The 14,670-nt window shown below is 40.3% G+C and overlaps 1 protein-coding gene across 2 annotated transcripts in view; it reads right to left on the reverse strand.

Moving 5' to 3' along the window:
* Positions 1-413: 413 nt before the first annotated feature.
* Positions 414-14,670, reverse strand: part of tmem132e (transmembrane protein 132E) — a 449,450-nt gene continuing 435,193 nt past the window's right edge. For both annotated transcript variants that reach the window (XM_085470994.1, XM_085470993.1), the window contains exons 8-9: positions 12,767-12,961; positions 414-5,423 (exon numbers count right to left, since the gene is read on the reverse strand). In XM_085470994.1, the coding sequence (XP_085327120.1) occupies positions 4,353-5,423; positions 12,767-12,961 (1,266 nt within the window). In that variant the 3' untranslated portion in view covers positions 414-4,352. The remainder of the gene's footprint in view (positions 5,424-12,766; positions 12,962-14,670) is intronic.

Raw genomic sequence — 14,670 nt, forward strand, 5'->3', positions numbered from 1 at the left:
GACGATGCATCATTAAAATACAAAAACCGCAAAGAAAAGAGCAGTCGCTTTAAATTAACCTCGTCTTTTGTCTCCACATCCTTGCCCTTGAATGGATCTGTTACCCGTAAGATAAAAAGAGGTTTGAATTTTAAATCGGCATAAACAAATGATAACTTCCAAAAAAGTGCGTAACACCATTACTTTCACATGCTGTATAAATCAGGTCCCCCTGTGAGATATTAGGCACCCAATGAGCCAAAATCCTTCAAGGTCAGAGCGTCCCTTCATATATGAAGCTACTGAGGCTGAATTCTTGACATAACTCACGCTGACACGGAGCACACATCGTGCCAAAAACATGTAAGATGATGAAAAAATTCCCACTCGTGTTAACGATGGAAAGCAAAGTAAAGACGACACTGCCATTTGTGTATTGCATTTTCTTTAGTACTTTACATATAACGGGAAAATACAAGGGTTTGCTTTCAAGAGAATACAGGAAATTTAACAGTGCTCTGTACATTACAATATTATAGTCAGTGTGGTGGTTACTTGGCACAGCCAACCGAGCCGTGCACGTTGTGCACATTTCACCATGGGCGGGGGTGAGGGTGGGGATACAATTCAAAATCTTCATTTACATGTTATAAGCAGTCTAAGTTTCTATTAGCAGCTTGAAGAAGATACAAAATGAGCAATATCTACACTTTGCCAAAGCAGGAAGGGACTGGAGGATGTAAAAATCATAATAAAAATAACGTATTAAATACTGTGTGAGTACGTCAGCGAGGAGGGGAAGAAACGTGTGAAAACCGAAGCTGCTATTAGACACTTAATCTGTAAAGTCACCAGATCAGACTAACCAGGTTAACACTAATCACAAAAGAACCAGGCTTAGTTAGGAATTCTACATTCATCCTGAGAGACTGTCATTTGAAGTCAAAACTCAAACTGATTTTTCTCTCTAGTTCACAGGAAAACATGTCGATGTCGTAGCTGAAGGAGGTCGGGCTTTGACCGTCGTCTCGTTTGTAGCCGATAACACAGATTTAAAAATTATTAAAACCAGAATTGGTCATTATTCTTTTCAACCACATGGAACACAGAGAGGGCATGCAGCAAATCAAACCCTTAAAGTCCCAATCCAGGATTTATGTAGATCAGCTGTGGGTCTATATACAAGTAATATATGGAAAAGTACAGTTTAGTGATGAGAAATAATCTCACGCCCACTTTCAGACAAGAATTAAAGGGACAGTTCACCCTACACTAAACCTCTGGGTTGTAGTGATATTTAATCATGTCATTTTTTTGGGATTTTCCCAGTTTTATAGAAAAAAAAAAAAAAGCTCTCATCACATAGATCATGACCTGATTACACAAAGCGATCCACAAACCTTGTGGTGAGCACTTACATGTACAGCAGGAACTATTTTCTCTTCACCCAACTACACCCTCCAACCATAACACAGTGCAGGAGAAAGCATCAATCTACCCATGACACGATGCACACCCTAGTGACAGAGTGACATCATGTAAACAACATAAATAGCGTCAAGCCTTCATTTACAGCTGAGCTGCAATGTTAACAAGCTGCACGCTTCGTTTTTAGTGTTTGCAGACAGTAGAAAGAAGAAATCGCTCCAAGCGAGGTTTGTAGAGGTTTTTTCAAGGAACTGGTTCAGGATTTCTGAAACAGACATTGCTGTTGAGGTTTTAACAACCTTGAGCGCCTCAAGACAAGAGCCATCTGGTTTCATTATATTCAAGAGAAGGAGAACAATGCTCCTGCTGATACCTCTATACCTGGAAATACCACATACCATATATTTTAAAATATGTCTTTGTATTTATTTTGCGGTGAACTGGCCCCTTGAAAGGATTAATCCAGCTGCTGGTAGGTAGTCACATTGAGTGTTGAAACATGTGGTTTTCCAATGGGAAATAAAGTAACAGCTTTTGTATTTGCTACGAGTGACCGTGTCTTCAGATTGTCAATCAGTGAAATTTTTAAAGTACAGATAAAGTATGTCTTTAATTCTATATTTTCATCTGAAGAAGCTGGTATTGCATAACAGCTGCCACAGTGAGAGGAATTCTGGATTGGGTCTTTACCCAGACCCTTTCCAGGGTCTTAAAGGCGGTAAAATGGCAACAAAATACATTTTGAGTGACAAATAGAGTCACAAAAAGAAGCATGTCACATTTGTTTGCTTATTTGCAGGATCCAAATTAGACAGTTAACACAAAAGAAAACTCCAAGCCCTTAGATGCACACTACAGAAGTTAAGCAGAGTTACATGGAAAGCCATTTTTCAAATCTGCTTGTCTCATTAGTCCTGAAAAGAACTTATTTTATGTGAGATCAGAGCTGGAATAACATCAACCTTTAAAGTCGTCTCTAGTTATTCTCTCTAAGTACTATAAAGCAGACAAGCTAACAGGGCAAGTGTAATTAAAAATACTATCAGCCCTGCTCCTGGTTACTATGCATCTTTCTGCCTGGCGACGTTTTCAGTCTTCAGATATTTTACGCTTAACTCTCCAGAGCTTTCATTTTTTCTGCTTGAGCTTACCTGAAAGCCACGTCAGTAAACATTTAAAAGACAGCAATTAACACTTCTGCACAACAACACTTAGGCTGTGTTGATTTCAACCGCTTTGATTTGTCAGTAAAGCCTGAGGTACATTTACATGATCTCACACCCGCACCCATATCATCCTCACAGCTGGAGTAACAGAAGCACATTTAGCATTTTCCCCGCAAAAGCTACTACGCTCTGGCACCGTTCATATTTGAAGTAAATTTGTGACCTCTACACACAAGTTCACCGGAATAGAGAATCGAAACAGGGCCCACATAAAGGTGTGTCTGAAAACAGTGTGACAGCATGAGATGGTCATGACTTAAATGATGGAAGAGAATCAATGATTTATTCCGTAACCTTCTTTAAGGATGGATGGCGTTTCCTGCAGAGTTTAGAGGATCTTGTGCTCAGTGAGAATGTTTCCATTAGAAGTTATTCTTTTTATTATTTTTCCAAAAGGCTGGAGGGCCAGCCAAACTTGGGGAAGGGAAGTAAATCATCAAAAGATTAGAATCTATTACAAGTCTGATGCATAGCAAGTCCCCTCGTTCAACAGTCAGATGTGATACCATTTAATAAAAATCTACAGTTCTGTTGTAACATTACCGAGGGGAACCTTCAGCCCACCACAAGACTATAAAATATTCAAGACTTCAACCAGCTTCCACTCGTATACCTTGGAGTAAGCAGCTTGTCGAATGTTCGAGCTGGAACTGGCTCCAGCTCGATGCAATATATACATATACTAGAGAGGAATGTCTGCATGTATGTAAGCCTGGCCTGGCCTGGAATGGCATGGCATGCGTGTAATGCATGATAACATATTCAGTTTAGTTATGTGTATGAATGATTATATAATTACAATATAAACATTTACAAATTTGGAAAAAAAGTTGCTGATTGTGCCTCACGATCCCCTTCCATGCAAAGACTGTTAGAGATCCTCGCAATGCACAAGCTCTTTGTATTTATTCCTCATGCTGGAGAGCAGTCGTAGTATTTTACATAGTAGCTCTTACTACACTGGCTCTAGCCGTCGTGAGAAAACAGGGTGTCCGCGCTGATATACGAGTGAACTGTGACCATTTTTTTTATTATAAGGCATTAAGATTTGTTCAGGACCATGAGGACTAGTAGTAGTAGGGCACTGCTTTTGACTACCTATGAAATGTAGAAAAATGTAAGGAATGAACATGAGTACAAATCATGAGTGTGCCGCACCAACAACAACTATGAAGAACGTTTTACCGTTAAAAGAACGCTTTTCCTACTTTGGCGAAAAACAAAAAAACAAAAGAAAAAATATGATTTTTTTTAAAACATAGCTTTCATGAGAGTCTTTGACAGTTATTTACTCATCAAAGGCCTCTTTGTTTGGAATAGGTACAGTACTGCAGAGTCCCACCGAGCCACGACCGGTACCATACACCTGTCCGTATCAGGCTTTCATTGAAATCAGATCCTGAAAATAAGAGAGCCGCAGCAGCTCTCTCGTCGCCCATGGCTCGGCTTCCCAGTGAAACAGGTTTGCAAAAGCCAAGATTTACAGATTTCTCTAGCAATCGAGATCCTCTGGTCAGGTCTTTGGCTTCCTCGCGTCCTCCTCTGTGTGAGCGTGTATGAGATTACAGCACTGTGCAAACTAAAAGAAACTAACCAAAACAACAGTTGACCTTTTAGTCTGTGAAAAAATTATCTTTCACTTAGGTGTAAAAGAGAAAAATAGAAAGGAACGTTCTTCTTAGAAAGCCGAGAGTGGGGCTCGACGCTGCACCTCGTATCTCAGGCTATTTCTTTTATTCTGCGCATGTAATCGTGCAGTTCCTCTGGGTCTTGAAAGCCCATATCCTGGCAAACCCACTGAATGTCCTCTTCATCTGCTATCGGGATGGAGTTATAGGGCAGCTCCTCTGTGGGAAGGGTGGTAAAAGTGGTGAACTTGACTCGCTTGCGCTTAGAGGTGGGTGAACTGGCATCCTCGCCGTTCTCCTTTGTAGAGCCCCCAGAGCTGCCGTCGCCCCTTCCGTGTACCTGGCTTTGAACGCTAGTCTGGGAACTGCCACTGCTGTGGTGGTCCCCGTGGCAACAAGTCTGTACGCCCTCCAGAGGGTTAGTGGGACTTTCCACTTGCTGTGGTGACAGATCACACTGGGCCCTCAGCGGCTGGCCGTTTCCCAGGAACACCCAGTGGTGGGAGTGATCCATGTTGGCCTGACCCTCAGGTGGGATCCGCTTATGGCGGTATTTAAGCACAAAGACAATGCAGTTGATGAGAAAGACTAAAATGGCCAGGCAGAAGACTCCCAGTAAAGCGTACATGCCAATCTCAAGGTCAGTCATGTTGCGAGACGAATGCACAAAGTCTTCCTCCTCCTCTTCTTCACCCTCAGTCGGTTCCTCTTGGATACTCATAGTAGGTAAATTGGTGTAATCAATGGGAACACTGGCAGGCTGCTCGTTAGATGTCTCATAAATTCGTCCACTAATGTTCGGATCGACGATTGGACGCCTGGTGACGGGTGCCAGCTCAATCTCCCCCTCCGTGGTCGCCTCTTCCTCAGAGTCCTCCTCGGGGCCAAAGCGGACCTTGACATAAACTGCAGCAGATGCGATGACGCTTTTGCGTTTGGTCTTCTGGCAGGCCTCACAGATGGTCATCTCCACACGCACCATCTCGCCAGATCCTTCTCCTTCTGCCACCACCACAGGCCAGCGTTGCTGAGGCTCCTGGGTTACTGACACAACTTTGTCATCCAATGTGGAGGCATTGAGGTTGTAGTCTTTGGGATCAAAGTAAGTCAGAGTGGCGGCTGTGTTGTCACTAAAAAGCATCCAGACAGACAAGCTGGCCTCCTGTCAGAGAAAAACAGAGAAATGCATTTTAAATTTCTAGAAATTAACTTTTTCTTGTTTCAGTATCAAAATGTCACTTCTGAAAATGCATCAAATGCCCTGATCACAAAAAAAAAAAAATCTGAAATCAAGATTTTTTTTTTCCATTGAGAATGTAATTTGACTTGTGGTTCATGAGAAAAACAAAGAAAAGTTATTCTAATTATTTCAACGCGATGAATATGTCAGGAGAAAGTAAGTGAAGAACATAAAAAACTGCACCAAAATCAATAAACAAGCTGCACTTACTTTACATATTAAGAAACAGCTATGGTTATTCTTACACGTACTGTGTTTTTCCTTCTTTTGGGTAATATCTATACACACTAAGCAATGATGGATGCTTATATTAAATACACCCCAAGTTCAAATGTTGAGGTCAGTTTATGTCCCCACTTGTAGCCATTCGACAGATTTCAGACTGCTCTAAACACAAATTTTCAACTCCTGCATCTGTACGATGCAGTAAAGAACAGTTATCCCTAATATGGTCATATTAGTCATCAACTGTCAGCACAGTACCCCACTCAGCCAATCAGAAGACAGCATCCTTAATGGGAGACGAGCTAAAACTGTGGAAGCACATTTCTGCCCAGCAGAGACAAGTCAAACTTTTATTATCTCAAAATGTCCCTCAAAATATAAATGTACTTATTTATATATTTAGCAGTGGAAACAAGCTTCTCTATATAACAGCTTGTTACAGGCAGTGGACGGATTGGGGAGCTGCACCAACACCCAGTGTGAAATAAACAAGGTTTATTTTGAAAATTAGAGTCCGACACAAAACAAAACGTTGGGAATGAACGTAATAGATCCACTGAAAAAACAAGGCAAAAAGATTTTTGTAAATCTCAAGCAGAAATAAATGTAAGATAATGATGATGCTATGTGTTAGTTTTACCAAATACAGAAAATCCATTTATTTTGTGTGAAGTACTTGCATTTGTTAAATACTATTATGAGTAATAGCAGGATGACCCTTTATTTATGGGTTAATAACAACGCTTATCAAGATGAGAGACGACTGATGGCCAAGGTGAAGCAAAGGTATAATTTTGATAAAACAATAACCCATTCTGTAGATGTTTATTCCTCACCAAAGAATATTTAAACAGTTCGGTTCCTGTTATTTCACGGCATTGATCGTGATTTGAATGCCTGTTCCCAACTGAGCCTTTGAAGTCCTGGACTTGCTCTAATTCCTAAATCTCCAGAGCATTTGTGAGCATCCGCAGTGCCCCTTGCTCAGTACAAGCCTCGACATGCACACAAAACGGCCTGCCTCTGATGTGCACACAAGCGAACCACTTGCGAGCACAGAGGAGGAAGGGGTGGCAGAGAAATGACTGTGTTGTCCTGAAGGCTATAACGCAGGTTCGTTTGGCAGCACAGACAGATGAGGCGCAAACAGCAGTGGTGTGCGCTGCAAATGATGAGCCCGTCTCTTTGTGTTTGCTTCTTGTGTTGGTTTTATTTTTGTATTTTCTATCACTCTTCACTGTCTGCTCTCCCCTATAGAGAAATTGGATAAAAAGCCTGGGTGCCACTGCCAACACGGCAGTTACCTGACAACATTCATCTGCTGCAGAATAAACCACAACATTGGTGTCCGTGTAATCAAGGATGCATCTGACAGTCCCTTTTGTTCACAGCTTGCCTAAACATCAGGAACCAACCATTAGGAAAAACTGACAGAGAGGGAAGATTTTGTTTGTAGGTGCAGAACAAATGCACAGAAGGAAAAAAGATGTTTTTGGTTGGAAAGAATGGAGGGAATCAAGTAGGGAAATATCAACCCTATGTTTGGTCCAAGCCTCTAACAGATTGGTTTAGGGTCCTTTAATGTGCTATTCGGGTGTCATTCTACCTGTCGACATTTTCATTAACATTATTCACCTTTAAAAATTCATCATGCAGTCCTAAGTGGCTCAGACATAAACATAAACTGTGTAAACTAATATTTGTGTAATATATGCCTCCTATTCTACTTTAGGAAACTCTAAGAACCAAAAGCAAAAGCAGTCTGACAGCAAAGTACACTATTGGGGTGATACTGTGGAGTCTTTAAGGTAAGATGGGGCCTGATTATTCAAGACAGGATTTTGAGACAAAATTTGAGACAGGATGTTGCTAATCCAAAGAGATATTGTGTAAATGAAAGTCCTACATATTTGTATCATTTCCTTTCTGAAGGACATATTATGGTAAAAAATGACTCTTCACATAGCTACTGGATGACACGATAATGCTATCAAGACAAAGTATTGGGCTAGACACCATCTTTATAAGATGGTCAAGTACAATAACCTAGCGGCCCCCAACCCAGACCTGGTCAACCCCCGGGGGGACCACTAGAGTTGAAGCTCCAGTGTGAAATTTATGGTTTTCAGGGTTTTTATCATTAACTCCATTTCCCTGGGTCTTTTCCCGCGTTGTAGTTGTGCGTCTTATTTTGAAAGAGATGCTTACACGTTACCATAGTGACCAGAGAGCATTAAGGGGCAGAGAGGAGGATGTTACTCTCAATTTTGTTGACTCATTTCAGGACAATGCTGCTAATAAAATTACACAATTACACAGTGAATTCGTGTTTATTATTATATTTACAAAATAACACAGTTTTTGTCTTGGTCGTATCATTTAATTTTGTTGTATTTATCCGCGACACCTTAAAGGCCGGTCCGTGAAAATATTGTCTGATATTAAACCGGTCCGTGGCGCAAAAAAAGGTTGGGGACCGCTGCGATAACCTCAGTTTTGTCTGAATTTAGAAGCAGGAAATTAGAGGTCATCCAAGTCTTTATGTCTTTAAGACATGCCTGTAGTTTAACTAGCTTATTTGTATCATCTGGCTTCATGAATAAATAAAGCTGGGTATCACCTGCAATATGCAATGCAGTACTATTAGCGTTTTCTAATAGTATTGCCTAAGCGATGCAATTATAATGTAAAAAGTATTGGTCTCAGCACAGAACCCTGTGGAACTCCATGACTAACTTTGATGTTAGTCATGGAGATTTCCCATTTACATGAACAAACTGAAGTCTATTAGATACAAACAATTCAAACCGGTGCAGTTTATTTATTATTCATTTAAAACCAAAGTTATGTTCTAATCTCTGTAGTAAAATATTGTGGTCAACGCTGCACTGAGATCTAGCAAAACGATCATAGAGATGAGTCCACAGTCAGAGGTCATAAGAAGATCATTAATAACTTTCACTGGTGCCGTTTCTGTGCTGTGCTGCACTCTAAACCCTGACTGAAACTCCTCAAATAAACCATTCCTCTGCAGATGATCACCCAGCTGTTTTAGAATTACTTTTTTCATGAATTTCTGAGATGAAAGTAAGTGAGCAGCTTGCCATGTTTTATTTGAAAAAACACTCCACTGTCAAAAATTCATGTCCTCTGTTCAACCTCAGTTCTCCTTTGCATGGATGCCTTTGCCCTTGATCGTAACAGCTAGGAGAATAACTACACTCATCACTTTAGTGGAGAAAGAATTTTAACAGTGTTTCTGTGTTTTCTCAGAACTGACATGTGGGTATAGCAATAGTAAGCAAAACTCTTTCATCTGAACAACACGATATGAATTAAAGCTACCAATATGGATGATAGTAAAGTAACTTTCTCAAGTTTTTATTTTGTGGCATCTAGAAATATATATATATGGATGTAAACGCAACATGAACAGCTTGGATTATAAAATATGCATAAGCAGTGCAAATATTATTCCGTGACATTTGCATCAATTTAAGGTTGCAGAAGTGCGATGTGTACTTTTTCGCTACGCAGCAACAACAGCAACAGGAGTGGTTTACAAAGATCCCTTAAACGCTGAAGCCTTTCAGTTCAAAGAGGATTGAACTTTGTCATGTGGAACAGAATAATGCAAAGAGACCTTGATTGTCCAACTCGCTCCATACATAGTTTATGTGTTTCATTCATTTCTGGAGTAATAGAGGACATTTAGTAAGTTTTCCTGTGAAACGGAATCAAATGGCTTGAAATAGCTCCAGTAGTCCTCTGAGAGCTTTGCCGGCAGAGGAATTGGCTGCCTTTTATGGCCCGGCCTTGGAGAGCACTTAGGACAATACATTACAATAATTAAATTTCAAGGTGGCCAAGAAGTGGAAAGCAAGAAGAATTGGAATTTAATGCTCGCTTCTCTCTCACTGATGCCTGATGTGGTTGTCATTGCGTTTTTAGCAACTTGCAGGCCAGAGAAAGGGCAAAGCGGGAAAACGAGTCAGACGCACACATACACACATTTCTCCCGAGGTGAAGCAGGGCTGCCAATTAATTCTTAGCTTAGAATTGCAGAGACTCTTGCTCCCGTGTGAAGAAACAGTGGCAAAGACTTTCCCCCTCTTACACAGACATCTTCGTGCTTTTCACTTGAGCAATAAAACCCATTTTGGGAAATGTATTTGGACGTATCAGAAGTGTTTTGCCAGGCTTGGCTAATATGCAGTTTTGTAATATATAATGGGACCAAAGATACTTATTAGTTCTCTGCAGCTGCCCTCACATGGTGCCCTTGCTAACAATGCTGGGTTCAGTTTAAAAAATCTAGCATAGAAATGGTTTTGTTGTCTATGTTGCGTGTTAAACCTGCATCAAACTGGCGACATTTTGTTCAAAAATCAAACTAGTACCTCCTGACTGATGTCCACTCATTGGACATTTTATAAAGTGCACCTCAGTTGTACTGGATTAGACTCCTGTTTTTTAAATTCTTCATGGTGTAGATGATCCACATTGACATGATAGCACCACACAGTTGCTGTAGTTGTTTGCTGCACATCCATGATGTGACTCTCCTATTCCACCATATCCCGAAGATGCTTGACTGACAGCGTTTGATTGAGATCTGGTGACTGTGGAGGCTATTTGTATGGAAGCTCGTTTCTGCCATAAAAAAAAAAAAAAAAAAATTATCCATAACTCAATATTTTGAGTTATTTTCTCAAAGTTTTGACTTATTAACTCAAAATTTTGAGAAAAATTTCGAGTTAGCGCTGCCAATCAGTAATCTACGTGAATTACATCATTTCCTTGTTACCCGGAAGCTGAAGCCCTCAGCTACAAATGCTATAGCTAAGCTACCAGTATTACGGCCAGTCATGAATGCACAAATTGCTGAGTATTTTCAGCGTGGCTTCACAACTGATGAAATCCTTTTGTTATTAGCTGAATCACATGGCGTTACTATCGCCAATTTGTTGCGATCCAGTTTTGAGTGCGCGTTCCTCTGCGCCATATCCTTCTGGGTAACAAGAAAATGACGTCATTCATGTAGATTACTAATTGGCAGAGCTAACTCAAAATTTTGAGTCACTGTTCTCAAAATTTCGAGTTAATAAGTCGAAATTTCGAGAAAATAACTTGAAAGTTCAAGTTATGGATACTTTTTTTTTGGGGCGGAAGCAGGCTTCCATATGTTTGAATACAGTGAATTCACTGAAATGTCCAAGAAATTAGTTTGAGATGATGTGAACTTTGTGACATGGCTGGTGACAGCCATCAGAAGACGGACAGATTGTGGTCATAAAGACATGAACATGGTCGGCAACAATATTTAGAAAGGCTGTGCTGTTTAAAAGATGCTAGATTGGCACTAAAGGGTCCAAAGTGTGGCAAGAAAATATGCCCGAGAGCATTATGCCAACATCACCAGCCTGAACTGTTGATACAAGGCAGAACAGATCCATGGTTTCGTGTTGCCTATGCCAAATTCTGACCCTGCCATCTGAAAGTCGCAGATGGCAGGGTCTGAAAGTTGAGTTTTATCAGACCAGGAAATGCTTTTCTAATCGTCTGTTGTCCAATTTTGTTGAGTCTTGTGAATCGTAGCCTCAGTTTCCTGCTCTTAGCTGACAGGAGTGGCACCTGCTGTAGTTTTCTGCTGCTGTACCCTGGCTTCAAGGTTCAAAGCGTTGTGCATTCAGAGATGCTCTTTAGAATACCTCGGTTGTAACTACTAGCTATTTAAATTACTGTTGCATTCCTATCAGCTTGAAGCAGTCTCGCTATTCTCCTCTGAGCTTTGGTGAAAATGAAAGTATTGTCACCCAGAGAACTGCTGTTCACTGAATATTTTCTCTTTTTTAGACCATTCTCTGCAAACACCAGAGACGGTTGGGTGGAAAATCCCAACAGATAAACAGCCCTTAAATCACCTTTCTTCCCTTTTCTGATGCTCGGTTTGAACTTCAGCAGGTTATGTTGTGCATGTCTTCATGTCTAAATGCAGTAAGTTGATGATATTTACAAGTAAACTTAATATCACCAGACTGGATACATAAATAAGGAAAATGGTAAGAGCTAGGTGTTAGTCAGTAGCACATAATCCAGGCTCCTACTGAGCTACTGAATTAAGCTGTTGGTAATGGGAATACTCAAATGGTTTTGGTATTATATTCAGACCTTAAATAAGAGTGTGTACTATCTTGTTTTTTCCGATGAGTTAATATGTACCTAAAATACAGATTTTAAAATTGAGCACAGTCCTGTTGCCATGCCAGTTTAATTGGACTGCATGTGGACATGCTGACTTGTACAAGTGTGTTGGTATTTTGTTTGTTTTTGTAAGCTCTGAATTAGAAATGATCCAGGAAATTGCGTATACCACAAGACCAACAACACCAAACATCTGCAGCGAGGGTCATTTTTCAGCCAGCCTCCAATTAGGATGAATTTTTCAGTGAAATGGAAAAGACTTGGCATTGTTTACTTCAGCATCACTGTGGCATTTCTTCTTTTTTTTGTGGGGGATTTTTTATTTTTTTTAAATCACAGCTTAAAGTTGTTATAGGATTTGGGGATTTGTAGATAACTGTTAATTAGTGTTACATAACATACAAAAGAAGGTAGAAGAATTTCACTCGGCAGGAGTGAAACACCTTTTTAGATTAGCTTCTAATAAATTAACCACAATAAACCAGCAGTAGAGCAAAACTCTAACAACCCTAGAAATGCACTTGAGAAGTCGAGTTCGGTGACTCAAATTAGTAGAGGTGACACCGAGCACACCTTTCTCTCAAAGCAGCGTAAGTCTCAGACACAACTGCAGACCTTGATACAATTTAAAGAAGTGAAACCTCTGTAAAGCCGTAGAACTAGATGAAGAGTTGAAGTAAAGTTGGGAATTTTACTGTGAACTCTGGGAATTCCTTCCCCTTTGAGAATCTGCCGTTTTTGGCTCATCTGAGGTTGCGGCTTGATTTTAAACCTAACAGTAAAGCAGTTTAAAAATGCACAATGACTCTGCACTGTGTGATAACTCGTGTCTGTACCTGTTTGGGAGCAGCGAGTGTCTGGATTCCTGTTGCCTTGGCCACCATGGTGTGGCTGTTGCCGGGGCTGGGCTGCAGTGACAGGGTCAGGCCTGAAATGGCGTGAACACGCAGCTCTGTGATGGAAACCTTGTCATCTGTGACCGAGAATGCCGCCTCTCCTAATACTGCATCCACTGCCAGAGGAGACTCCACCTGCAGAGAAAAAGATGTGCTTTTATTGCATCCCCACATGACACAGGGACATCGTTTAAGTCCAGAATAGACAACAGCTTTATTGTCTCTCTGAAGCGCATAAAGCCCATGACAAGCCACTTTTGGATTAAAGTGCTTTGTGCTGTTGTTTGTTCCAGTGCATCTACTTTCTTCTGTGTCAATGCCTCGCTGTCTATCACAGTGAGAAAACAAACCTAAAAAAAAGGCACCCTCGAGACAGAATCTATCATCAACCAGACACAAGGTACAATTCGAAGACGCAACCGCACGCTATCAAAGTCACTGTTAGCAGAAAACACTTCTGCCCATCTAAGTGTCATCAAATGAAATGCCAAAACCATTTAAAGATTCTGTCCTGCCTCTGCGGGTAATCCTGTGCTTTTGACGGTGCCTCTGCACCCAGTAGTTTAAGCACTTTTAAAATATCATCATTTCACTTTGCAATTGCAACCAGAGGTCACGAGGGACGGGAACAAAGTAAAGAGCCATTCAGTGAAGCAGTGGCCTTGTCCTTAGAGTCAGACGGGGAAATCTTTTCCTCTCAAGCATTTTATAACTCCAGCCAGAGTCAAAAGGCATGTGAAGCTAGACCTGAGATGAGTTTGGTGCTCCGACGAGCTTTTCCAATCACCATCAAGTGCAACCTTGAAACAGCAAGTCAGCTATGCCCATCGATACAAATGTCATGCTGCTAAAACAAAAGTCAAAGCTCAAAGTTTGGCTCATTTGTAGGTTAAAGTGAGACACACATTAAAAAATGTGTTACCACGCAACACTTTTTGGTTGTTGTTCTTTTTTAATGTGCAAAATTGTACCTTTCTTGCTAAAACCTGTCATTATTTTCCATTTTTATAACAGGATTATTTCATATTCACCAAATAAAATGCAAAAAAAAAAAAAAAAAAAAAGAATCTTTTTACAGAATTCACTGATTTATTAGGTGATAAAAGAACAATGACTGTAATTTGCTAACAGAACAAAGCAATAACTTTAAGACTTCATATTTAGATAAATGCCTATTTTTTTTTAACATTTATAAACATATAATCCCAGAAAGCTTCTAATAGAAAGACACTCTTGTTCGTAATCACAGGTAATCAGCTGGGGATATTTCAGGGTGATATCGCTTAATTAAAAATGCTGCCCTGTAGTGCACGACATTAATCTGGATTCAAATAAATCCATCAAATTATTATTATTTGATATAAATAAAATGGCTCTTCACTGTTTGGTCGCCTTTGGCTCACATCGAAGTGCTGCATAATTTGGAGCAATAATTTGTTATGTAATTTGTCATATGAAGGCTTGAGCCAAGTCATCAGTGGAAGCAGATGCATCTGCAGGTGTCTGGTTTTATTAATTTGGGTTCGATTCTTTATGAGTTCTGTTGAGCTTAAAAGGAAAACTCCCGTAATAGAAGCAAATAAAAAAGGTATTTATTAGCTGTTCCAAACTATTATTGCTATTTATTATCTTAAATAAACGCTATTCACATTCCCCAACTTCATGTTATCACCTCCAATGACACCTTCACTTTTATTTTCTTAGTCAGGGCACTGTTACAACGTAGCAGGCCGGGCTAATTAGATGTGATGTCAAACTTTGCGTCGCCTTAATACAGTAATGATACAGTGTTCTTTGCTAATGTCCTTTTAACCTACGGAGGTTAATGGCTGGCATCAGTTACA

This window comes from Copadichromis virginalis, linkage group LG10 (genome assembly GCF_057382275.1).
Source record: "Copadichromis virginalis isolate Kocher_CV1m ecotype Utaka linkage group LG10, C_Virginalis_male_GT1.1, whole genome shotgun sequence".
Classification (NCBI taxonomy): Eukaryota; Metazoa; Chordata; class Actinopteri; order Cichliformes; family Cichlidae; genus Copadichromis; species Copadichromis virginalis.